At 36.2% G+C, this 25,786-nt stretch overlaps 1 protein-coding gene across 1 annotated transcript in view; it reads right to left on the reverse strand.

Moving 5' to 3' along the window:
* Positions 1-3,829: 3,829 nt before the first annotated feature.
* The window catches only part of LOC136858108 (C3 and PZP-like alpha-2-macroglobulin domain-containing protein 8), a 589,070-nt gene continuing 567,113 nt past the window's right edge, over positions 3,830-25,786 (reverse strand). The window contains exons 22-25 of the mRNA XM_067137410.2: positions 25,388-25,539; positions 21,216-21,357; positions 18,992-19,199; positions 3,830-6,074 (exon numbers count right to left, since the gene is read on the reverse strand). Coding sequence (XP_066993511.2) covers positions 5,368-6,074; positions 18,992-19,199; positions 21,216-21,357; positions 25,388-25,539 — 1,209 coding nt within the window. The 3' untranslated portion in view covers positions 3,830-5,367. The remainder of the gene's footprint in view (positions 6,075-18,991; positions 19,200-21,215; positions 21,358-25,387; positions 25,540-25,786) is intronic.

A 25,786-nucleotide genomic window follows, 5' to 3' on the forward strand; every position in this document is an offset into this window, starting at 1 on the left:
TGGCCAATGGACAAAAAAGCTAATACCCAACATAGGAGACTGGCTTAAATGTAGACATCGGCAGGTAGATTACTATCTGTCGCAGATCCTGACAGGACATGGAAGATTCGGCGTATACGCCATGAAGATGGGAAAGACGCAGGGAGATGGTTGTTGGTACTGTTCTGAAAGGGATACAGTAGAACACACCTTTTTCTACTGTGTTCGATGGGAAGAAGAACGAAGAAAAGCCTGCCAACAACTTGGCCGACAACTCACGCCAGGGAATCTGGTTCAGATTATGTTAGAGAGCCCGTTTGCCTGGAACACAGTAAAGGCAATGGCGACAAGCATTATGGGGATGAAGGAGAAAGAAGAGAAAGGAAGAACTTAATAACATACATCACTCCATTCTGATGTCATGCCGACAAGCAGTTCCAGAATGGTCTGAGTGAAGAGGGCAGGGGTTTTTAGTTGGTGGAAATCCAACTCCCACACAGAGTGGTGTCTTTAAAAGATTTTCCCCTGCCATAACTACTACTACTACTACTACTACTACTACCACTACTACTACTACCACTACTACTACTACCACTGCTACTACCACTACCACTACCACCACCACTACTACTACTACTACTACTACTACTACTACTACTACTACTACTACAAGAAAACCCTATCCAAAACAATAAATACATAGTTCTCAATTTTATGAAGGAAAAAAAAAGGATACAAGGTAGACAACATAATATTCAAAACAATTTTCATTTTTACTATTTGTTTAATGTTGCACAGACACAGATAGTTCTTATGGTGATGATCAGATAGGAAAGTGCTTGCAGCAGGAAGGAGGTGACCATGGCCTTAATTAAGGTTAAGCATTTGCCTAGTGTAAAAATGGGAAACTACGGAAAACCATCTTCAAGGCTGCCAACAATGAGACTCAAACCCAATCTCCCGAATGCAAATTGACAGCTACATGACCCAAACCACACAGCCACTCACTCAGTAAAAGCCCCCCTCCCCACCAAAAAAACAGTTTTTAAAAATATCCTTCAGAATGCACAACACACTACAGAATCAAATCAGCAAATGTAACCTAAGTCAGAGAGACCATTTATCCAGATCAGGAGTATATAAACTCAAAAGTCAAGAACCAAACTGCAATTCCACATAAAATGTCAGCCAAACAGAATACAAACCCACACCAGGTAGGGCCTACAAAGAACACAAAAATGCAATTAGATATACTGTAGTATAGCTGACATTCAGCCTTTGGAGAACAAGTGTATGACAACTCCCACCATTTCACAGACAACAACACAGATATTAAAATATCACACATCAACAATGAAGGCAAATCATTAAATATAAAGGAGGCCAGATAAAAACAAGTTTGGAAGCTTAAGCGGAAGCCCTACCACCAAGATCACATGCTGTAGGCTATAACCTACACATCTCAAATTTTAATTATTATAAGAAGTGAAATGAAACTGAGGCAACGGAGAAAAGAACTGTAATGAAAGAATTCTTTGAAATAGAGAAAACACAGACGGAGATTAAACATTTCCAAATCAAAGATCACGGTGGGAATGCTTGATGATGATGGTTGTTGTTTGAAGGGGTCTAACAGCTAGGTCATTGGCCAAGGTGGAAATGCTTATTGGATGCCCTATGTACCTAAAGAAACAAGAGGACTTAAGATGTTCCCTGTCGCAATGAATTTTGATGATTTACATTTACATCTTATTGGCCCACCGGTGACCTGATGCTGCCTTTATTTATTATCGGTTTGGGTCACCGGTGACCTGACGAATTTGACTTTGGTTAGTCCCTACTATGAAATCCAAAACAATGCTGGTGCACTTGTTGTGTGCATTATTGTTGAGGAGACATTTCAATGTATTTACATCTTCAGCAGCTTTACAGTTCAGTACGTGTATGACCCTGGAAGTAAATGTTAGTTTCTTGTTCACTTACCAGTTTTTATAGGTATATGATATGCCTATGTTAATTATTTTCATATTATGCTTAGTAACAAACTAGTATCACAAAAGATGAGGCTGTACATAGGGCCATCATCAGATATTGAAGAGAAATCACTATCATTGTCATCACTTTGTTCCAAATAATGAACAATTCGTCCGGGATCCAGTGCCATCCTAAACTTCTTTCTTCTCTGTGCCACTGGAGTGTCAGAATATGAAGACTCCATGCCTAAATAAAAGGACATGAACTTGCTTGCAAATATTATCTATGGAAGACAATAAACATATCAATCACTTCTCCAATAAATAAAAATCTGAAGACTTATATTCACTTACCTGACAGCAATGTAGAAAGGAATAGGTTACACAAGATGTTAGAAGGGTGGTACTCATCATATTAAACAACAATCTACAATCTGAAGGAAGCAACATTGCAGACTTCATTCACCGTAACCGCGCGAACGATTGCTGCGTAAAAATATAGGTTAGACAACAATCCGAGCACAAGGTGACCCGAAGCGATATGAATGGAAGATGCAAAAAATTCCTTCGGGTCACTGATGGACTGATCGAAACTATCAGTATGCCTCAATCCTTTACTTCAATAGGAACACTATGTTGCCATTAGTTATTGGAAATTTGTAACTAGGACATAGTTACATACTCCGCAGTTTTGAGGAGCTTGCACCAACAGATAAGAGTAACATGCTTCGGGACACATGGTGACCCAAACTGCGAGGAATGTGTTGAGGTATAAGGCAAGGTATCTGAAGTCTCTCACTGAACATTTCATGCTCTACCATAAGTATCCTATGTATGTGTCCACATTATGCATAAATACCTTTCAAAAAGCACTATTATCAATAACAAATCAAAGAAATTCAAGAGATTTTATTCTGGGAGTTAGTTATTGATGATAGCGACCATTATTATGACAAGAAGCAGTCCATTTGTCATCTTTGTTATGTGCAGTAAGGACAAGAATTGAACTGGATATAAATGGTACCGTACTTAAATTAGTAAGTTATAAATGTGTATGTAGATTAATTGGTTACTGTACATTGAAAAAGTTAATTATTACTGTACTTGAAATTGATTTTGAATGTATTAATATATTTGTATGCTCTTATAGTTACACTTTTGACTTATAATTATATGAAAATGTAGTTTTATCTTGTGGTATTTTTATGTATTAGAGTAGTGTCATCATGACTGAATTATTATTATTATTATTATTATTATTATTATTACTATTATTATTATTATTATTATTATTATTATTATTATTATTATTATTATACATTATATATATCTACAATCTGAAGGAAGCAACATTGCAGACTTCATTCACCGTAACCGCGCAAACGATTGCTGCGTAAAAATATAAGTTAGACAACAATCCGAGCACAATAATAATAATAATAATAATAATAATAATAATAATAATAATAATAATAATAATAATAATAATAAATGAATAACACAGACTTGCACAATGGTAATAGATTACTCTGCAAATATGCTCTGTGCCATGAATATGGGCAATGTACAGTATTAGAGTAAATTGAATTTTTTATATTAGTAATATGCAACTGAATTGACCATATTGACTGACTGGAAAGTTCCCTTCTACTTACTGCTGTTCTTGATTGTGCTGTTCATTGGGTGATAGTTTAACTGAGCTGTTTCATACCTCTTTCTCCTCCTACTTTAATGTATACAACCATATCTTTTGCTTGTATAGAGCTATCAGCCATGTCATCTCGTGTATAACTATCAACTAAGTCATCTCCTTGTGCATCACTATTGCACAGTTGCTGTGTGATTTACATGAAGGATTTCAGTTTTTAGGATACCAGTACTTTTGAATTCATAATACTCTTAGCTTGGCTCAAAAGAGTATACCGTAATCTAAAAAGAGGAATGAGTACAAGGGAAGTCATATCAAAATTTGAATAATTACATTTTTTGCATTAATTTATAAGGTTTAGATACAGAAAAAATGATAATATATGGTAATAAAGTTGTTTTAGATTATGACATTCAAAAAAATTAATTATGATGTTTACTGAGTAATGAACTTATTTGCTAAATGTACAAAGATTGTTACCTACTACAACATTCTCCATATAATTTCCACTTGTATCATGAATGTGCATGCCATCATACCAAATTACTGGTACTGAAAGTAACATTGCTGAAATGTAAAAAAAAAAAAAAAAGAAAAACAAAAAAAAAAAAAAAAAAAAAATTGAGTAGTGTGTGACATTAGCAGACAAGGATATGAGCATAGTTGATAAGTAAGAGATAAACATTGGAATGTCATGACAACCACTTGGGATAAAAGTGTTTACTCAGTATACAGATACAACTTTAATTTTTTGAAAAATATACTGTAGTTCGAAGGGAACATATTTCTTGTACAAATATTATTTTACACTGCTGCATTATTCATTTCCTCTTTTATGTGTGTTGTGATGAATGCTCCATGAAAAACCATTAAATAAAAAAAATGCAGTATATTAAGGGCATCATTTTGGTAATGATGTATTTAAAAGCATTGTGTTATAAAGAGTATCATCTATATGTTATGAGTAATCTTGACAAAATACTATACTTTGAAATGAGTTCACAACTGCAGTGAGGTATGATTCAAGGCAGAAAAATAATATATAATTCTTAACCTAGATCATATATATGTATACTTAACTGTAAAAATATAAGGTACCGTACCATATATATGTAAGATTTAAAATCTTGAATATTCAATTGAAATTCATCTTGCCAGTTATAAAATATTACTGTTGATGCTTCACTTTTATACATTCACAATGTTATGCACAAATTATGGTAGAATATTGCAGTTCTGTGATTTACACTTCATCTCTCTACAGTCATCACATCATGCATATTATTTCTCATAGCTGAATTTAAGAAATAATATATTCTTACAAAATTTACACTCTTTTGTTTGCAATGTTACAGATCTTTTAGACATGTTATAAACCAAGAAATTTGAAAGTGAATAATTTCTTTGGCAGATTATAAAGTGGACTGTTGAGAAATATATTAATATTTCCAGTGCATTGCCATAGTGTAAGTTTCATATTTGATGCAAAGTTCATTAGTCTTTAAAGCTATTGCATTAATTCTGTCTCAGCATTAATATTTTCAACAGTTTTTTTTTAAATCTTCATCACATGAGTACCACTTTAATCACTCACAAACACACTCACAAACACACATTTGTTCTGGTTATTGCACTTCTTTTGACGTGTCCGCCACATTTGTACTACCATCCAATTCCTCTTCAAAATAAATTTCACATAGGCTTTAAGAACAGTCTGGAGCCTAAGATCAACACTTGTCCCACAATATCTGTGTCTACTGCTATTGTTTAGTCCAATACAATCTTGGTGTGCAATGTTTTTGGAATTACATCCTGTTTGCTAAGTTCAACATCAACCACTTCTCTCAGCATACCCCAGAGAGTATTGCGATCAAGAATGAAAAGTTTGTCTTCTTCTGGTGCCTCTGATATGCCACTCTGTTGTGAGGTACTGGGAGAAGAATCCTCTGAGGTATGATGTTTTTCTTTATTGATACTCCTGACTTGCTGTGCTGAGGAAGTAGTTGATGGTGATATGCTTTCATCACTTTTTGGTTCTGAGGAAGTTTTCATTGGATCATCTGTACTATTCTCATTTTCTGTTGTTCTGTTAACTGTGATTCTGTTTACAGAGTTTCTATCACTGCTAATATTTGTTGCTACGACTGCAGACTTTGCCGATTTTGTATAGATAACAGGTTTAAATCTAAGAACAGGTTGTTCTGCAGAAAGCAATACATCATTATTAACAGCCTCTGTTGAAAGTGAATCATTAAGAGATTCATCTTCTTTTGAAATATTTCTTTTAATAAATTCAAGAGGGAGTTGTTTTGTTTTACTTATATTCATAACAGCTTCTTCAGCTCTTGTTAAAGTCAAATGTGTATCATTTTGTGTGATGTTAGTATTATTTGATGAAGGATCACTATCTGTTATTGGACATACTTGGCCGCATTCACACATGTCTGAGAAGTTGGAACTTGGATGCGGCTCACCTGTAATGAAGAAGTTTTCAAAAGCAAAATTATTTACAAGTTGCAGTGAGAAACACTTTTTTGAAAAGAAGAGATTGATAAAAAAATGAAGAAATCAAATGAAAATATCAGGATTAGCAAAGATGGTAATAACCAATTGAAAAGTAACATAATATTAGATGGGATGAAACAAAAAGCTAGGAGGTATTTTTGGGCAGAGGAAGAAATTTAGAAGATGGTAAAGAGAAGGGAAAACTTTGACTGCAAAGAAACAGAATTTGGGGAAATTGTCTCTGTAGTTATTTAGGAACTTATAGACAGAGTAACAGAAGATAAAGTTGGAATTCAAGAAGAGAAATTGGGGCAAGGAATTGGAATACATTATCAAGGGAAATGTTCGATAAATTTCCAAGTTCTTTGAAAATGTTTAAGAAAACGCTTGATCAACAATTGATAGGGAATCTGCCCCCTGGGTGATAGCCCTAAATGTAAATCATTGATTGATTGATTGATTGATTGATTGATTGATTGATTGATTGATTGATTGATTGATTGATTGATTGAATACCTGTAAAAAAGGAAGCTGAATTGTCTACTAAAAAAGAGACCCACATAGTGTGAATGAACTGAAGAGAGTATATCTGTCAGAAGAACTTAGTATTAAGAAACTCTATGAAATGTATTGAGAGAAATATCCAGCAATCAGTGTTTCCTATGAAAACTATAGGGAAATTTTTGTTACAAAATTCAATATATTGTTCGGGTATCCACGTACTGATACGTGTAGTACATGTGATGACCATAAAGCAAATGGAAAGAGATCTGAGGTTGTGAAATTGAAACTATCATCACCACATTGTGCTGAGGAAATGGAACAGCTGCTAGTAGAGGAAGAGAAGTCCCTTTTGATGAATATGAAGCTGCATAAACTGAGAGCTAATACTCTTTATCGGAGGGAAAGAGAGCCAGTGAGGAGCACACAAGTCAGAAGAATGTCAGGCAATTACAATGGATTTTGCAACAAACCTTTCTCTTCCTAATTTAAATACCAATGATGTTTATTACCTTGAAGTGTCATTGGTTTTGAATTACAAGAAAGAAACTACAGTTATTAGTGAAATGTAAAAAAGAAAGAGACTTTTATAGTAATTGGTGTTCATTTTTATTGTTAACTAAACATTTTCTCTTGATTGATGAAAACATTTTGCCTGCAATACAAACTGTTCTATTTTGGTCATGGAATAACAACAACTATACTTGTAATATTAAAAGAAGCACTCTGACAGATAGGGCTGGAGGAAGGAGCATTGCACGTGTCATTGCCACATTCCTGCATTCCATTCTCCTTCCTCTTGTTTCCAGCTCACTTATTCGTTCGTTCAGACCACTCAGAAGTAAGAAGTTTGGCAACTCCAAGCAGCTTGACCTGGCCAGCAGGCCTATCTCCATGGCAACTGCATGGCAAACATACCCCCTACTCCCTGCCTCCCACCCAGGTAGGCAGTAAACGGACCTCCCTCTAAGAACTGTCAGAATTCCTCTTTCGATATTACGACCATATACATTTTTGTATTTAATTTCAGGGAAAAATTATCAGGGCCCATTGTGTCATGCAATTGTTAACTCATTTATAACAACAATTACTGCAAAAGTGGTAAGAGTACTGTAAAGTGTATACTTGCTCCAAACATACGGTTCTTTGATATTATAAAGACATAAATTCTCTAGTTCTGAAATTCTGTTCTATGTAAGTCTTCAAACTTCCAATTAGCTCTCCTGAAAAATTTGCTTTATGTGATCCTGATCTTTATTCCCTTGTACCCTTAATATATGGCCCAGAAGGCCCAGGTGAAAACAAGAGACCCCTGATCCAGTATATGAAACGAGACCTTCCAACTGTAATCCAGAAGGACCAGGTGAACGAGACTACCTTGGACCACTGTAAACTGCCAAGTCAAGAGGATAGATTTCAGGACCAGCAGAGTGCGATGAGACACTAAACAAACCTGTGATACTCAAGATGGAGCCTAGTGACAACACCTGAATATGTTGTGTATTTGACTGGTTGTTCGCATAGAGGGGCGCTGAAGAGTATCCACAGCAACACTGACATGCCTTTACCAAAGACGTTTCCATTTGAATGTGCCTCATTCTTTCAACTGTGTAGCAATCAGTTCACATTAGTTTACAGTACATTGTGTGGAATAGTGTTCGTACCATATTACCTCCTAATGGGATGGAAGCGGGAACTGGAATTGAAAAACGTGCTGTAATTGAAGCTCTGCATCAGGAAGGTTATTCTAGTAGGATAATAGCACATCTGCTTGGTATTGTCATTTACTGAATACCTCAGGCATATATTAAAACTAGTATAGGGATGTGAACGAAGGAAAGCGCACCAGACCTAGGCCACCCACGATGGGGAAGAGAAGACCAGTGAAGGGAGAAAGTGAGGAGGATTTACAGATTAATCTCCAACTCTGATAACTGAGTCACCTAAGTGCCAACTGCAAGTATAAAAAGCGGGAAGAAACAGTAGTGGAATGCTTGCGAGATTAACAAGTAATTGCGCCTAGGAGTCACATGACGGAAAATTGGTATGAGAAAATATTGATTGGATTTATCTAGTGTCTCGATTTGATTATATCTATTAAGTTATGTCCAATATTCAAATTTAGTTATTATATAACATAGCGTGGGAGCCAAAGTCAATATTCAACACAAAGAATTGGTGTGGTTCTGTCAGTGATTCCCCTAGTGAGGCATCACCCCACGTATGTGATAAAAGTATGTAGGATGAAGGGACGCGTATGTTATTCTGATCCAGAGCTCGTTGAAGAAGGTTGTGCGTGTGACTTAGTGCAAATCAATAGAACAGTAGAAGTGTAGAATCATACAACAGCAGTGTAATAGTGATGGCAATTATCCAATATAATCTCTGGACTGACTAGGAGAGTAGAATATTTAATTAAAGTCATAATTGAAATTATGAAGGTGAATGCTAGGATAGGGCATGTGACTAGACTGTGGAGTGGTGTTATAGGATAGTAAGCAAATAAAGCATGAAGGGAAAGCTAGATAAAGGCAGAAGTAATCAACATGTTTTAATACATTATTTAACACAAAACTCCACGCCAGTATACAATACACAATTGCACAGATAACTAGCGTGCTATCCAGGCTGATTGCAGCAATGGCAGGAGAAGGTGAACCAGGTAAATGAGAGATCGCCGATTCAGTATATGAAACGATACCTTCCAACTGTAATCCAGAAGGCCCAGGTGAACAAAAGAAAGTTGATCCAGTATATGAAACTTCTAACTGTAATCCAGAAGGCCCAGGTGAAAACAAGAGACCCCTGATCCAGTATATGAAACAAGACCTTCCAACTGTAATCCAGAAGGACCAGGTGAACGAGACTACCACAGACCATGGTAAGCTGCCAAATCGAGAGGATAGATTTCAGGACCAGCAGGGTGCGATGAGGCACTAAACCAGTCTGTGATCCTCAAGCTGGAGCTGAGCGACAACACCTGAATAAGATAAGTCTGAACATGTGTAAGCATGGGCCAGAATAGCGAAGTTCATGAATTTCAAATATAAATAAATCATTAATCTGTCTAGGGCAAGCAGCGTGTTAGTTTAGTCAGCTTCAGAACCTATGCATGTTATATTTTATGTGTGTTTAGCTTTGTGAGCATAGATTAGAGGGTATGAGGGAAATGAATAGAGTAGTTAATTGACTGTGAGATATGTATAATTATTATGTTCCTGTCTCACTGTGAGATAAATATTTGAGTGATAGAATTATGAGAAGACTACAAGGATGATGGGCTCTTGTTGGAATCGAACGGGGAATGATTAGAAATAGGGACAGACATCCTAATTATAGGAAGTGCATGACTTATTAGTATTTGTATGCATGCCTTTACAGGGAACCAGAGAGAGAAAGGAGAGGGAGAGAGAGAGAGAGAGAGAGAGGAACCAAGGTCAACCAATGTCGCTGAATTAGAGTTTTCAGTGAAATACCAGCAGGTAATGGACACAGCACTGTGAGAGTAATGAACCAGGACCTATAATGTGTGAGATATTGAGAGATGTGAATGGTGAATAATGAATAAGACCATGAGATGTACTTGTTGCTAGTCGTTGGTCTGGGAAAAATGTACTAGATAATGTAATGCAATATTGTGTGTTACGAGACAGGCTGTGGATGCTAAGAGGTACTGAAGCTCCAGGTTCAGAGAAAGGAGCAGAATTTGTTGAGTGCTTTAGTCTTCCCCTGAAATGGATGGCTACAAAGATAAAGTGAAGGTCGCTGTGTATATTTCTTTGGAGTGTTTTGTTTTGATAATTGTTGTCATAGTAGTGTAGTAGGGATGCGAGTTTCTGAACTCATTCATTTGCATATTGGAAATTGTACCAATATTAGAGTCTGTGAATATTTTGGAGGATAAATTTTGTGGTTGTGGATGAGTGTTTATGCATTTCGTGTCCCTAAGTCCAAGTGGAGTTTGTAGCACGAACCTTGCTAACCTTTGCCGATGTTTAATGAACATTTAGTAATGAAAGTTTTCATATCTGTTCAGACTAGGAAGTTCACAATACCATAAGAGAAACAAGGTATATCACTCACCAAAAACCTTTTATTTAACCATATTTGTGTGGGGAACAGACCTATCATTTGATGAACTTTGCAGAGATCATTTTCATGTCATGTTTTATGATTCTTAAAGGGGGAATTTCTATGTTTTATCATAATAAATTTGTCCAACTGTAACATGTTGATTTATCATTCACAAATTGGTATCTTAGTTCCTGTCCTGCTTTTATTTCATTAGAATAGTTATTGAGATTTTATTTCACCCACTGAAGAACCGAAAGCAGACTCTGCTGATGAGCAGCCGGATGAAGAAAGCAGGGAGGCAGTAAGGTACAATTCATTGCAGTGGTTCGAAGCAAACAGATGCCAGTGTGTTTTATGATATGGAAGATCCCAAGTAACATCATACAGTGAAGATCAGTACATATGTGTACAGAGTAAACATCAGAGGACTGCACTGCATCTGCAATTTGTGAACAACTCCAATCTCTGTCACAACAGTGCAATGCTGCCTTCATGAACAAGGATTAAAGGGGTGCACAGTGACCAGAAAATCTTTATTAAGCAAACAAAATAAGGTGAAAAGATTGCAATGGGCACAGCAATATAAAAGCTGGAGCATGCAGCAACGGTCCAATACAGGGCACGAAAATCCCGGTGCCAGGTCGCCATGGCTCTTAGAATTCTTTCTTTGGTGCCTTCTTTTTCAAGCTGAGTATAATCTCCCCCTTTATATTTTTAATTCCCAGTTTGGTGTCTCTGCACTATTGCAAAGCGCATGTAATAATACACAACACTTTGGCATTCCATATCATTTATCAAACTCGGTTGAACAAGAGAATGAGGTTAGGTACCGGTAATGGCTAGGATCTTGATAAGTATGGGCAATTTCTTTTTTGATATTCATGTTATTACCATTTTAAATAATAATCAAGGCCACATTATATAAGCGATAGAAGAAAATTAATGTTAAGTATGAATGTTTGGGTGTCGAGAAAATCTCTTGTAAAGAAGGTATTACCGACATAGAAATAATTCAAATATACTTCTCATGTAAATGACACACATATATAATGTCCTGCAATGCTCCGTTTTAAGCTTTCTGTTATTAATCCTTTAACATGTCAGACTAATACATACAAAGGAATTGTACAATTTGGTGTAGTTGACGACAATATTCATTTTGCTATTTACATTTTACGAAGCAAAGCAAAAACATCTCTGTACAGGTCATGAAGGCCCCTGGAGGGGTGGAAGGTAAAGGCTTCCACTATCCATAACCTCGGCACTTAGTGAGGTAGAGTGATTAGCTCTACGCCTGGCAACCTTTGCCCCCAGGAATTAACTTGGTACTCATTTCTGGTGTAGGCTGAGTGAACCTCAGAGCCATGTGCACCTCCAGAAGTGGAAATCTCGTTTCTTAAATATGACTTCCTGACAGGGATTCGAACCCACGTCCTTCCGGGTGAACTAAGCACGCCTTTACCGCCTTGGCCAGGCAGCCCCTATTTACAATTTACAAATTTCTTAGAACAGTATCAAAATAAAAGTATGCAACAATTAGCCAGTTGTACACATAGTGGCATGTCTTATTTAGTTCAGTGTCCTGCTCTCTTTATATTTTATGGTAATCTGTTTTAGTGTATAAAATGATAAAATCACAATACCTATTGCTATTACTGAAACATCCACAGCCTGTTTCCAATCATTTGACCGGGTCAGGGATGGAATGAATGAAGCCCCTATCTAGTGGCGAGGATAGGAATTGAGTCAGCTGCCGAAGCTTGCCGCACTTCTCTGGGTATTGCTATTACTACCATGTTTTATTTTTCAGAAGGCTAGATGCCAGAATACTAATGACAGTAAATTGAAAATGTTAAGGATCCACCTTTTCAATACAATGACAGTTCATTGTTGTGAGTTAGAACACATGTTTATACAGATTGGTACTAGTTTCGATGCTCATTGCGTGTCATCATCAGCCAATGAATCAATTGAGCAAATCATAACTAATCAAAAAACAATATAAAACACATGACACAACCTACAATGACAAATGTTAAATTGTAACAATTAAAATATAAAACCATGACAGCACCTACAATGACAAATGTTAAATTGTAACAAGTTAAAATGATGAGAGTAAAATTCTATAATATCTGAGAAGGTAACCCAGTTGTTAAGTCTTGATATACAAGAAAATAGTCCAGCTTGAGGTGTATAGATCATAAGGTGTATCTTATAAAACACATGACAGCACCTACAATAACAATGACAATTAGCTGGGTTACCTTCTCAGATATTATAGAATTTTACTATATGGTCAGACGCACCTTACTCTCATCATTTTAACTTGTTACAATTTAACATTTGTCATTGTAGGTGCTGTCATGGTTTTATATTTTAACTTGTTACAATTTAACATTTGTCATTGTAGGTTGTGTCATGTGTTTTATATTGTTTTTTGATTAGTTATGATTTGCTCAATTGATTCATTGGCTGATGATGATGTGCAATGAGCATCGAAACTAGTACCAATCTGTATAAACATGTGTTCTAACTCACATCAATAAACTGTGATTGTATTGTAAAGGTGGATCCTTAACATTTTCAATTTACTGTAGTCTCAGTTCAATAGAGAACATAATCAAGTTTCTGACTTTTAATAATATACTAATGATGCGAGTACTAGGAAAGTTACGTGGCTCCTAGGTTTGACAGCTGGTTCCTAGATTTAAAAATATTTGTCATAGCCTGGTCCAAGGTGTAATTGATGGACGAATCTAAGTTGGAAGTACAGTGAAACCTCGTTAGTGCATTCCTGATTAACATGGTTTCCTGCTTAGCATGCCATAAATTTGAAGTCCCGATTCTCATCGTATTAAATCTATATAAAAATAACTCACTTATCGCATCACAAATTTTTGCTATTACCACTTATTATGATCACATTTTTCATAGCCCTGAAAATGTTATTTGTCATCCCTTGTGAAAGGAATATGGTTTCCAACTCGGGTAAGAAAGAGCCCTCGCCACAGTTGCATGTTGACAGGAAAAGGCCTTGAATTCCTGAACTTCACAGGAAAAGTTGCACCTTCACGGAGCAAGCCATTAGCTTCAGGAATGTTTAGTTTTGCTTGCTAGTTAGCAGTGAGATTGCTGAATAACACAGTAAGTCTGTTTGTGCTTGTATTTTGCAATCCATTATTTTGTGTTGAGTGGTACAGTGAATGGTAGTGAATATTTGTTGCCTGATAGCCTAGATCTGGATTAGGACCTAATTTATTATCCTCAGTCTTGAGTTCTTCCTTCATGACAAGAGTGTGTGTTTACTGCAATGCATGGAAGTTATATAGTATTTATTTCCATGCATGGAAGTTACATAGTATTTATTATCGTACACGTGTGTTACATAATACAGGCACATTTCAAGATTTCCTTCTAATCTGCTGGGACCGGGGTTAGATTTGATTTTTTGCCACATTTTTCTGCTAAAATGTCTGAAAGGAATTACCAAACTCCACCGTTACAGGAGGATGATTTACAGACCATGATAAACAAAATGTTGAAATTTAGTGGGGAGGATAGTGATCTTAGTAAATTAAGTTCTGCCAAAGGGGAATTCGAGAGTGATGGGAATTTACTCAGAACAAGTACTGCAGGCTCGAATGTACAGGGTTCGGGTGCAGTTGATGCAAATGAGCAGCAGTCGCAAAAGCGACAACATATGTTCGATTCCAGTTCAAGTAGCGATTATGACAGTGACAGTAGTGATGGTAATCCTGATAATATTCTGACCAGTGAAACTTCATGGTCAGTCTGGACTAAAAATGGACAAAGAAGGTCCTGCTTTGATCCAAAATTCCATTATGATTTAAAGAGTTTGTAGGGAAAATAAAACCGAGCAAAATATTTGAATTAATTTTTGATGATGAGATATGCCAGAACATAGCCAAACAGACAAATCTTTATGGTCAGTAAAAAATCGCACATAAAACCCAACTTAGTAAGATGAAACAAAGAAATCAAGACCAAGACTGGATCCCAACAAATAAGGATGAAATAAAGCTTCTAATGGGCATATTTCTGCTGCAGGGGATTGTACAGAAGCCTAAACTGGGACATTATTTTCTCATAATTGCTTGTTAGCCATGCCTTTTTTTCTATGAGCTGATGATAGAGAAGAGGTTTTCCCTCCTCCTTAGCTTTTTACATTTCTCTGACAATAAGGACAATGGACAAATTCATCCCAAAATTTACAAGATAAAGCTAGTATTTGACTACCTGATAGCTAAATTTTTGGAAGCTTATACTCATGATGGCAAAGTGTCTATTGCTGAGAGACTCTTATTATGGAAAGGGTGGCTAGGGTAGAATGTTTACATACCAAAGTTATAATTGTGTTTCAGAACAGAATCATACAAATTATGCAAAATCAGGACAGTGTATGTAACATGATCTGGTATACTGGGAAAACACAGAGCTTCTCACTGCAGTTCTCGGAATAGATATTTCGAATATTTCAAATTCTTCAAGAATTGTGTTTATGTTGGCTGAAAACATTTTGAATCAGCAGTATCTTATCGGCATGGACAAATATTATAGCAATCCAGAACTCTTCAATCTTCTGAACAAAATCAACACAGATGCCATTGGTACCTTACGAAGTAATCAAAAGAAACTCCTGAAATAAGTTATGAAATGGAATCTTTAGAGAGGAGAAGTTTCAGTTTTGTACAGTAAAATGTTGATGGTTCTCAAGTGGAGGGATGAGAGGGAAGTCTGTATGCTGACTAGCATCCACGATGGCAAAATGAAGACAGTCTCGGGTAGAAAGGGGAGATGAAACATATACCCTTGTATGCATTGATTACAATGATAATATGGGAGGACTCACTATCTGATCAATATGCTGCTACACATACCACTACAAGGAAGAGGCTGAAGAAATATTACCAGAAAATATTTAGATATTTACTGGCTCTCACAGTGTTAAACTCCTTCATAATACGCAGGAAGAATGGAGGAAAGTACAGTAATCTGCAGTTCAGAATGCACATTACTTAAGAGATTCTGGACAATCATACAGGATCATCTCCTCACAAGGCACTTCCCATGTGAATTGTACACGTACATCCTCCAGATTCAGCCGTGAGGTTCACAGAATGAAATTACCCTGAAATATCTTTTACAAGTTATTTTACGTTGCTGTGACACAGGTAGGTCTTATGGCAACGATGGAATAGGAAAGGGGTAAGAGTGGGAAGGAAAAGGCCGTGGCCTTAATTAAGGTACAGGCTGGTGCGAAAATGGAAAACCATCGAAAACCATCTTCAGGACTGTGGGATCGAACCCACTCTCTTCTGAATACTGGATACTGGCCGCACTTGAGCGACTGCAGCTATCGAGCTCAGTATTTCCCTGAAATGAAACCCCCTTCTAAGTCAGGGAAAAAGAAGCATGAAAGCAAGAGGTGTGTGCTTCCAAAAAGGAAAGGCGAGATACAATCTTTGTGTATCCAGATTGCAAAGTGTCCCTTTGTCCTGCTCCTTGATTTCATGTGTATCATACTCGACAGCTGTATAAGGCATAATGCTACGAAGACTGAAATATTACTTGTAGTGCAGTATAATATAGTCTGTGTGTGTTAGTTATGAACTGTAGGTATATAAACTAGATCCCTCAAAAGCACTAACCAATGTAACAGAAAATTTTGTGAGTATTAAATTTATTTCATTCTTTATCTTTTAAGTATATGTAAACTTTGTAAATCTACAATTTACATGTACAAAATATTTTCTAGGCAGAGCTTGTTAGTAAACTGCTTAAAATATTTAGTTATAAGATACTATATAATGAAAACCAGAGTTTTCCTATTAGGAAGAAGTAAGCTCAGTATCACAGTGCAAAAGCACTTAGTACGTTCTTACACAAAGTATTTAAATATTAAAATAAAAGGATTTTTCAATGATTAAAATATACACTTCATTCAAGTAAATATTTCTTTTAGGATCCTTCTACAGTTTACTATTAATGTCCTTGCATAATTTATGGATCCCAGTATTTCTGGGTCCAAAGTGGAGAAAAAGAAATGTTCGCGTATTTGATGCACCCACTTCTTCAAACATCCATCATGGAGCTATGGACGTGTTTCAAAATAAAGATTTCAAATATTCAGGTAGCAGCAGCCTTCCTATTGCAAAACTGGGCATTCCAAATACTAGGCAATGTGCTGTTATCAGCCAGTAGGAAATACCACTGCACTAGTACAGTGAGAGTATCAGCGCAGAAGTGACTAGTGATGCTCTATTCCATTCTGGTACAAATGTATTTTACGAGTGTTTCAGGAACGGGAAATGCAGTTTCTGTGTTCTCAAAATTTGTTTGTTAGTTCACAGTGAGCAAGAATTGGAGTAATAATGCATCATATAAACTTGTGGTGATAAGTTACGCCGTAACGTACGGGAATGGGGCAGCGGGCCGCAAGTATTCTTTGTCCGAATGCAACATGCGCTATTGCGGTAACAGAGTAGTGCACTTCAACTAACCAACAAGTCTCGCAAAACATTTTGTGGACCAAAAGGTGGCTAGTAGAGGATCTGCTTAAATATGTGACTTCGTTATGCAACGTTGGATATGCTGTTTTTCACGAAATGCTGCATTTTAAAGGACAAGAAATAGCTGCTGCACATGGAATCAGTATCTTGGATTTGAAGGTTAGCCTAGGTGGGATGATTACTTTTATGAAGAGAAATTGACTTTCTCTTCGAAGAACAATATTTGCTCTCCCAAATAGGAACCGCAGGTCAGGCGCCATTCAGTTTCCATGTGCCATAACGTCGAACAATCGATAAAAAGGGCACATAGTGTGTTTTTGTACGTACTACAGGAAGTGAAAAACAAGGATGTACTGCAATGCTTGCTATAACAGGTGATGGTAGAAAGCTTGTACCTTACGTTGTTCTAAAACTAAAAACAATGCCTGAAGTAAAATTTCCCCAAGGGATCTACGTTCGTATCCAAGAAAAAAGGGTGGATGGACACGTCACTCGTGCAAAATTAGGTATGAACAGTTTAGGGAAATCTATCAGGGTCCCTCCTTTGATGCCCGGCCCTTTTCATGTTGGCAGTTTTCTTTTTTTTTTTTGCCGGTATGTCATTATTATGCACTTACATGAATGGTACTTTTATGGGTTCATGGTTATTTCACTTCAGGTCGTATTGCCAGCTCATAATGGGAAGAATATTTTCCAGTGTCGATACTTCAAACCCTTGTGTCCAACTTACCTGATGTACCCTACTTCACTTTTCAGAAAAAAAACTCACGTCAGAATTTTACGCCAAATGACGATAACCGAAGATGAGTCGAACCAATTATGTGTATATTATATTTTATGTACCTTTTAAATGTAAATTAATTGTAAATAATTTTTTAAATATCAGAAATTCTTGAATAATTTACACATCCAAAGTTTTCACCAGTATTTTTCGTCAAAAAAGTGTATTAATTATGTGAGAAAATATGGTATTTTACTGTAGTCTAAGTTTGTTTTTAAGCAAGAACCATAAATATTTTCTTCAATCATGGAAACTGTTCTCTACCTGAGAATTAACCAGAGTGTACCAAGCTCCCTGCTTAAGGTGGTAACTGGGAAGGTAATATGAATAACAGAAAGCATGGCCAACAAATAATAAACAATTTAATCTGGGAAGGACAGCTGAATGAGAAAGTGATGGAACCAACTAGAGGGAAAAATATGCTACATGTGGTACTGACAAAATTAGATGAGTTATATAAAGGAACTGAAATGATAGATGGTGTAAGTGATCAAAAGCTATTTTAGTTGTAGTTAAAAATAATATTAAAGAAAGGAAGGCTGTTAAAGTAGGACTATTAAGCAGTACAATATTATGGTTTATAAGAGAGGCATGAGGTAGTTTTTAACACTTGTAAAGAACTTAAAACTACCTACTTCTTTAGCCCTTCCTTCCCTTAACCTAACAACTAATTTTTGATACATTCAAGTCTATTCTTATTCTGTTTCTTGACTCAACCAATTCTATTCTTTATTTGTAAGTCTTGATATTGATGACACGCTATCAAATACCAGTATGTTTCATGAGGCATTTTTTGATAAATCCTTTGTATGTCATATGCAAATGGGACCCTCTCACTCCTCAAGATCTGAAGTTTGTTTAAAACATTGTCAGCAGGCTTTATGTAAAGGAGGATAGCTGTTCATATTACCTAACAATCTTACTGAGTTCAGAGACAAAGACCTATACAAAGATCAAGTCTTATCGTGATAGTATTCTAAGAAGTTGCAATGTTTACCTCGATCAGTCTTGCCGAACCAAGTAATGAGATCATCATCTGTGATGTCGGCTAGGAGTGAACTTCCTTTCTCAGTGTGGAAGAAAGTCTCAGCTCCAAGATCCTCACGATCTGCTGGGTATACTCTGGCAAATGCTGGACGCAAGGCACTCACCACAAACATACTGCGTGCAGTAAAGCGTACACATAATGGACAAGCAGAGCTCACCTGGAAAATAAATTAAAGATATTTGACAACACCATAGATTTTAAAATGTATTTCAAATGTGCATAAAATCACTGTAACCAAGATCACTGTAACCAAGCATTAAAGTAGAAACTTCATGACATCTTCTATGTGAAAATTTTAAAACTATTGCCTTTATGGATACTTATCACAATCTTACTGAAAAATGTAGTATACATCAAGAACTACAAATTACAGTGGAAGACCTAAGAAACAAAACTGACAGAATCAGGAAACTCACAGACAAACAAACCAGACTGCAAATCAGAATCAACAAACACATAATAGGAAGGGTGATTTCCAATGAAGAAAGAAAGATCCAAGAGAATAAAGAAGTACTGGGCTGACAGGAAACTGAAAAATTCTCTGTATAAAGTTGGCTAGAGTGGTCCAATGAAGGCCATAAAATGTAAATAATAATATGCATCAGTAGATGTATTTCATAAAGGGGTTTTTAGTTAATATATCCTTGATCTCTTCTTCCATTCATTAAATGTGTGCAGTGTTTTGCTTTTTCACTATAAGGTAAAGAAATCAAAGTGTTTCCTATTCCTTACTTGTCACCTGGAAATCGGGCAACCCTTATTGCATACAAGCCAAGCTTGTTAGTGAGTCAGTGCCTATCTAAAGATGGGGTGATTGAAGTTTAGTTTCCTGAAGAGGTGACAAAAACATGTAGACAATGAAAGCAGGAAAATTCAGCATCTTCTTTCATAACAATGGTAAGTAACAAACTTCTTAAAATAGTTTGTGAGGCTGTTGTTTGGTTGCATTACTACTGCTGAACTCAGCTGACACAAGGCAATGATTGTCATGCTTGCCAATAGGAATTATCATTGTGCAGCTGGTTTTTAGTTCGAATGATCTCTTAGGTCATACAGTCCCTAATATGGATACTCTGTTTGAGACTTCAAACTGAAACATCGAAACATGAGATATGGTCCATTATTTCAATTATCTGTAAACAAGCTAACCATATAAAATAAAATAAAATAAAATAAAATAAAATAAAATAAAATAAAATAAAATAAAAGTGCATTGTAAAAAGAAAGACATAAAACTTTCCTTCAAAATAAGCAAGAATACCAAAATCTTGGAAAGAAGAATCATGTTCAGATTTGAATTTCATTTTTCATATCAATAATGCTGAATGTGTTATGGTTTTGTGTTATGATTTCTCTTCCACCTTTAGTTAATGTATGACTCATAACAATGAACCAAAAAAATGATACTGCCATAATTGGCTCATTTCAAATGCAACTGTTTGTAAATAAAGACTAAAATCCTGAACTATTTGAATAATAATTATTTAAGCTACCAGTACTGTTATTTGAGTCCAGCCCCGCGGTGTAGGGGGCAACGCGTCCGCCTGTCATCCGGCGGCGTTGGGGTTTTTAATTGTAAATGATTAATATCCCCGGCCTGGGAACTGGGTGTTTGTGTCATCCTTAATGTTCCTTTCCTCACATTCAACACTTCACACTTCCGCCATTTCCAAAATACACGCAGGTTCACAAGATATGGTGCAAAGTAGGGGCAAAAGATATTCTTAGGTCAACGCCCCGAATAAATAGAATTTAATTTAAAAAATGTTGTTTGAGGCAAAAAAATGTCCTGGGACATGAAACAAGATAAAATTCCAACATTTTTCTCAGAGAGCATGACAGAACACGGGAAAAATTCCATGTGAAGGATAAAAAAGTAAACTCGTGTCCTCATCCTGAGGTGGTGCAGTTCTTTTTAGGCACACCCCCATTGGAGGTGAGCTGCATGTACCATTTGAACCACATACCAGCCCTCCTGCCATTCTTAAATTTCTGGCAGTACCGGGAATCGAACCCGGGCCCCCGAGGACGGCAGCTAATAACACTAACCGTTACGCTACGGAGGCGGACATGTGAAGGATGATTTGGCCAGAAGTGAGTGTGCATAACTGTAATATGACTGAATAGACCTTGAAAATATTGACTGATCAATGTACGACAAGAATTCACTTACATTTGCCAAAACAAACCACACTTTCTCTTCTTGGTACCCATGGTGCACGTCTGCTGCAACAGGACTCACCAAGTCCAACTGAAATCCTGAGAAGAGAGTTATTTCCAGTCTGAGCACTCCAGATGGACTATCTCCCTTCCACCTGGAACAGAATATAAAACTACAGGTAGTGTTTTAAATTTGTCAGAAACTAAGCAAGAATAGGAATTAATAGATACCAAAGAAGTTAACATTTTGTACCTTTAACAGAATGGCTAGTTTGTGCTAAGCTTGTCTTTTTTTAGCACATAGCACATGGTTTGATTCTAAATGACAAATTAAATTATGTGATGAACATTATTAAATCTATTGTTGATTCTCTTATGATTAGGAAAAAATTGCACTCTGTGAAACTGTGAGTAAAAAACTGTTTGATAATCTATGTTGTTAAATGTTCATCATTATTGAATTCAGTTCATATCATGACAAGGAGCTGTGTGCTAGTTTAAGAATATTTTATTTGCCTTTCTCTTTAACTAACAGATTTAAACTTTCCCTTCTATTAATGGTTTTATGTCCAACAATTTTATGGTTTTCAGAGATGCCAAGGTGACAAAATTTTGTCTTGCAGGAGTTTCTTTACATAGTCAATCTACCTACACCAGGCTGACATATCTGAGCCTCTTCAAATACCAATGGATTGAGCTAGGATTGAACCTGACAAGCTGGATAGCACAGACAGTAGAGCGATTTAAACTTTATTTATATTCAATGAAGAAATGAATTTTCATGACCTCAATTTCTATTTATATTGACTACAAAAGGTATACATCAGTTATTAATTCACAATATTAATCTAATCATGACTAAATGGTTACAAACCTACAGTTTTAATAGTGAGTGGGAGGAGCATTAGTGTTCCTCAACCTGAACCAAACATGGAGTGCCATATTTCATACCAATTACGAATTACAATATGTTATTCTTCTTCTTCTTGTTGTAATCATCAAATGATGTCAGCACCTCCATAGCCAGAAACAAATGTGCCCCAGTACATGGAAAGGTAGGACAGCTCTGTTCTATATCCATCTTTTCTCAACCACCGATGAGCTCATTTCCACTTCCCAGTTTCAGCAGGAGGGCGGGCTTCAGCATTCATCTGTTGAGATGGCCACACACTTAAACATTATTTGTTATTGAGGGAAACTCTTTATCTTCAGGGCATACAGAAGCCACAGACTATCAGAAATTGCTTGAAGATCATCTTTTACAGGTTGCAAAGGAGATTGGCACAGTCCTGGGTACACTTACTAGACAAAGAATCAGTTCATCATGCCAAGTTAACCAAGAGATGGTTTCAGTACAAAGCTGTCAGTGCAATGAAGTGACCTTGTCATTTTGTAAGAGTAGTTGGCACTGTAATTATGTGTCATAAGACGTGTTCCCGATTGCATTGCATAACTATTTTTCTTTTTTTTGCTGGGTTGTTTACTACATCAGTGTACCACAAAATCCTAGTGGTCATATCAATATACAGTACACCTTATTTATACCCAGCATTATTTTCACCAGTAGCAACACCACCACCAACAAGTCTCAACTTTTTATAAAACCATCATGACTGCAATACATCTAATATCATCAATCAGCTTCATTGCGGACTCTGCCTAGCTTTCTACATTGACTTAACTACCAACACTCTAGCCAAACGAATATCTGATCTCACCCCCTACAGTACCTGCAAAACTTGTAACATGGATTTTCCTGTCCCTATTCACACCCAGTTCCATCAGACCGTATTTGTTGTCCTTAGAGAGCTGGGCATCAGCTAGTGCTCAGGTCTAGGGAAGCACTCAGCCATTCTACAATATAACTGCTCTTTCTCCCTTTCTCTTGTCTTACCTGTACTGTTCATACAGCACAGCTTCTGGTGGTTTTTGTTTTTTCTTCCATTTCAATTACTGCATGTGATAAATTTCATATAGGATCTGTATTGATGTTGAATGATCACTTTTTCAGAGATGTAAAATTCCACTTTCAATTTGCACTGAGAAGGAGGAATTATATATTCTATTTTTGATAATGAACTTCAATACTGATACACAGAGGGCATTCTGAAGAGAATATGGTGCACACATTCTTCCAAAGAGAGACACTATCTAAGGAAGTCTGAAGTCGGTAAGCAATACTGGGCAAGCACCACACATCTCATTTGCATAATGCAGCAGAGGATATCCAGGCCCATCTCCTCATAAATCATTATGTTGTTTGTTTTAGGAGACAGGTTATTCCTATACCACATATCAAATGAGTTTCCTGCCCTTATCAAAAGTTTCTTTGAAGACCAAATAATTCACTGACAATATTGCCACATGCACCATATTTTTTGTGTGAGGTTACCTTAAAGATGATTTTATCATAATTGAGCAAGATCAATTGAAAATTTGAAAAATAATAATGTCACTAGAATCAACAATATTGATCCAGAGATACTGCAGCAAACTGCCAGAAAGCATGGAGTGAAGTGTATGGATGTGTCTACAGCATCTACTATGAGAGTAAGCAATTCTTCCATAGATACTGTTTACTTAGAAAGTTATTTCATGTTTGTAGCTATCACCAAACACAAATGCAACAATATTAAAAACTAACTGTTTCATATGAATTGCTTTCCGATTTATGATATTAATGTCATTTAGGTTACTTTTAAAAAGTAATTTAATGGCAGTCACTAATTCCCTCTGAAGATCATAGGTAGTGTGGGCCTCCAGATCCCAAGAGTTCAAAACAAACAGACAAAGTTGGATTTTTAAAGGGTTAAAAAAAAAAAAAAGTCCATTTGGCACTTCATGTCATAATTATGATGTTGTCGGTATGTGACAGCTATCTAATACCGGTAACACGTTTGGTGTTCACTCAAAGAATAATTAATTAAAACTTTGCAACAGCTTGCTCAAAAGGAGTTCTGGTTTTTCTGCCATCTGATAGTGGAATGACATTAGTAGACGAATAGGTTTGAATGGCGTCTATAAAAGTAGGAAAGATCACAATATGAAGATAAAGTTGGAATTCAAGAGGACAAACTGGGGCAAATATTCATTTATAGGAAGGGGAGTTAGGGATTGGAATAACTTACCAAGGGAGATGTTCAATAAATTTCCAATTTCTTTGAAATCATTTCGGAAAAGGCTAGGAAAGCAACAGATAGGGAATCTGCCACCTGGGAGACTGCCCTAAATGCAGATCAGTATTGATTGATTGATTGATTGGAATTGGAACAATTAAACTGACATGCAAGCAGTTTATATACAGTACATCAAATCAGAATTGCCTACACATGGTAGCTGAGGTCATACATATTTTTATTTTATTCATTTATCTCATTTTGACCGACTATGAACCACATCATTTCAACTGTCTCTTTCTTTGGGCTTCAACATTTGCCCATTACCTCCATATTCGTTCTCGGCGTTGTTCCTTTCTCTCTTGTGTCCATGCCTTTCCGGCTTTTCCCAGAAACCATAGCATATTTGAAGTTTCTTCTTGAGTAGGACGCACTCCAGGATGTCGTTATTTGTGACCTCCAGTTGTTTGAGATCTCTTTTTACCTCAGTGAACCAGGCTCCTTTGATTTTCTTGTCCTCAATGTAGTTAATGATCTGACTGGCCAATTGGGTGGGTTCATTCATGTCACATGTCCATGAAAGATGATCCTTCTTTTTCAGATGGTGTCTATTATATTTATTATTATTATTATTATTATTATTATTATTATTATTATTATTATTATTATTATTATTATTATTATTATTATTTTAATTACTTTAAAAATCTGTTTTTATTTTAAAGAGTGGTAAAATTAAATAAGATAAAATTCCTTTACCTTATTACAGTATCTACTTTTTATCATTGGTCATCACCATTCTTAATCTATTTTTTATTTATGAAGGCTACATGCAAAAATTTTTGACCTCTGTGTTTCTTTTATGTGTACTCCATCTATGCATGTTTACAAGGTAAATTGCAATTCTCAATCAATTTCATATACATATATATTTCACTCTTAGCTTCCTTACCCAAGCTTCTATCTTAAATAGCATCATTTATTTGGAATAATATAAGCATATCATTACAGATGAATACAAATGTAACAAAATTAGTCGTTGACTACTGAGGATTAAAATCTTGCTTACCGGAAGCATATCTTGAGCCTAAGGATTGGTAGTTTCCCCTCAAGCTCTTCAAGAGAATTGTGACTGGGAATGATTTCTCCCTCAACTCCAGCCCATAGATCTAGAAGATGGGTCCTGCTGGCAGGTGCATATGTTGAGTAGCTAACTTGACCCTGGAACAAGAGTAGCTCAAATTATAACTCAGAGGATTGGTTGGCATATCATGAAGTGGTAGAAAACAATGAGGGCTAAGAGCTGTCAACAATGTTGCTGAGAGGGGGATGTCCCATTCTGCTTGTCACTAACCAATAGGTGTGAGAATGAGTAAGCTCTGGAATGTTATCAATTATATATCTTATTATGACCAACATTTTAAGAGCAACAGCAGTTGCCAGAATGTTAATATTTAATGGGTGTCTT

This window comes from Anabrus simplex, chromosome 1 (assembly GCF_040414725.1).
Source record: "Anabrus simplex isolate iqAnaSimp1 chromosome 1, ASM4041472v1, whole genome shotgun sequence".
Taxonomy (NCBI): Eukaryota; Metazoa; Arthropoda; class Insecta; order Orthoptera; family Tettigoniidae; genus Anabrus; species Anabrus simplex.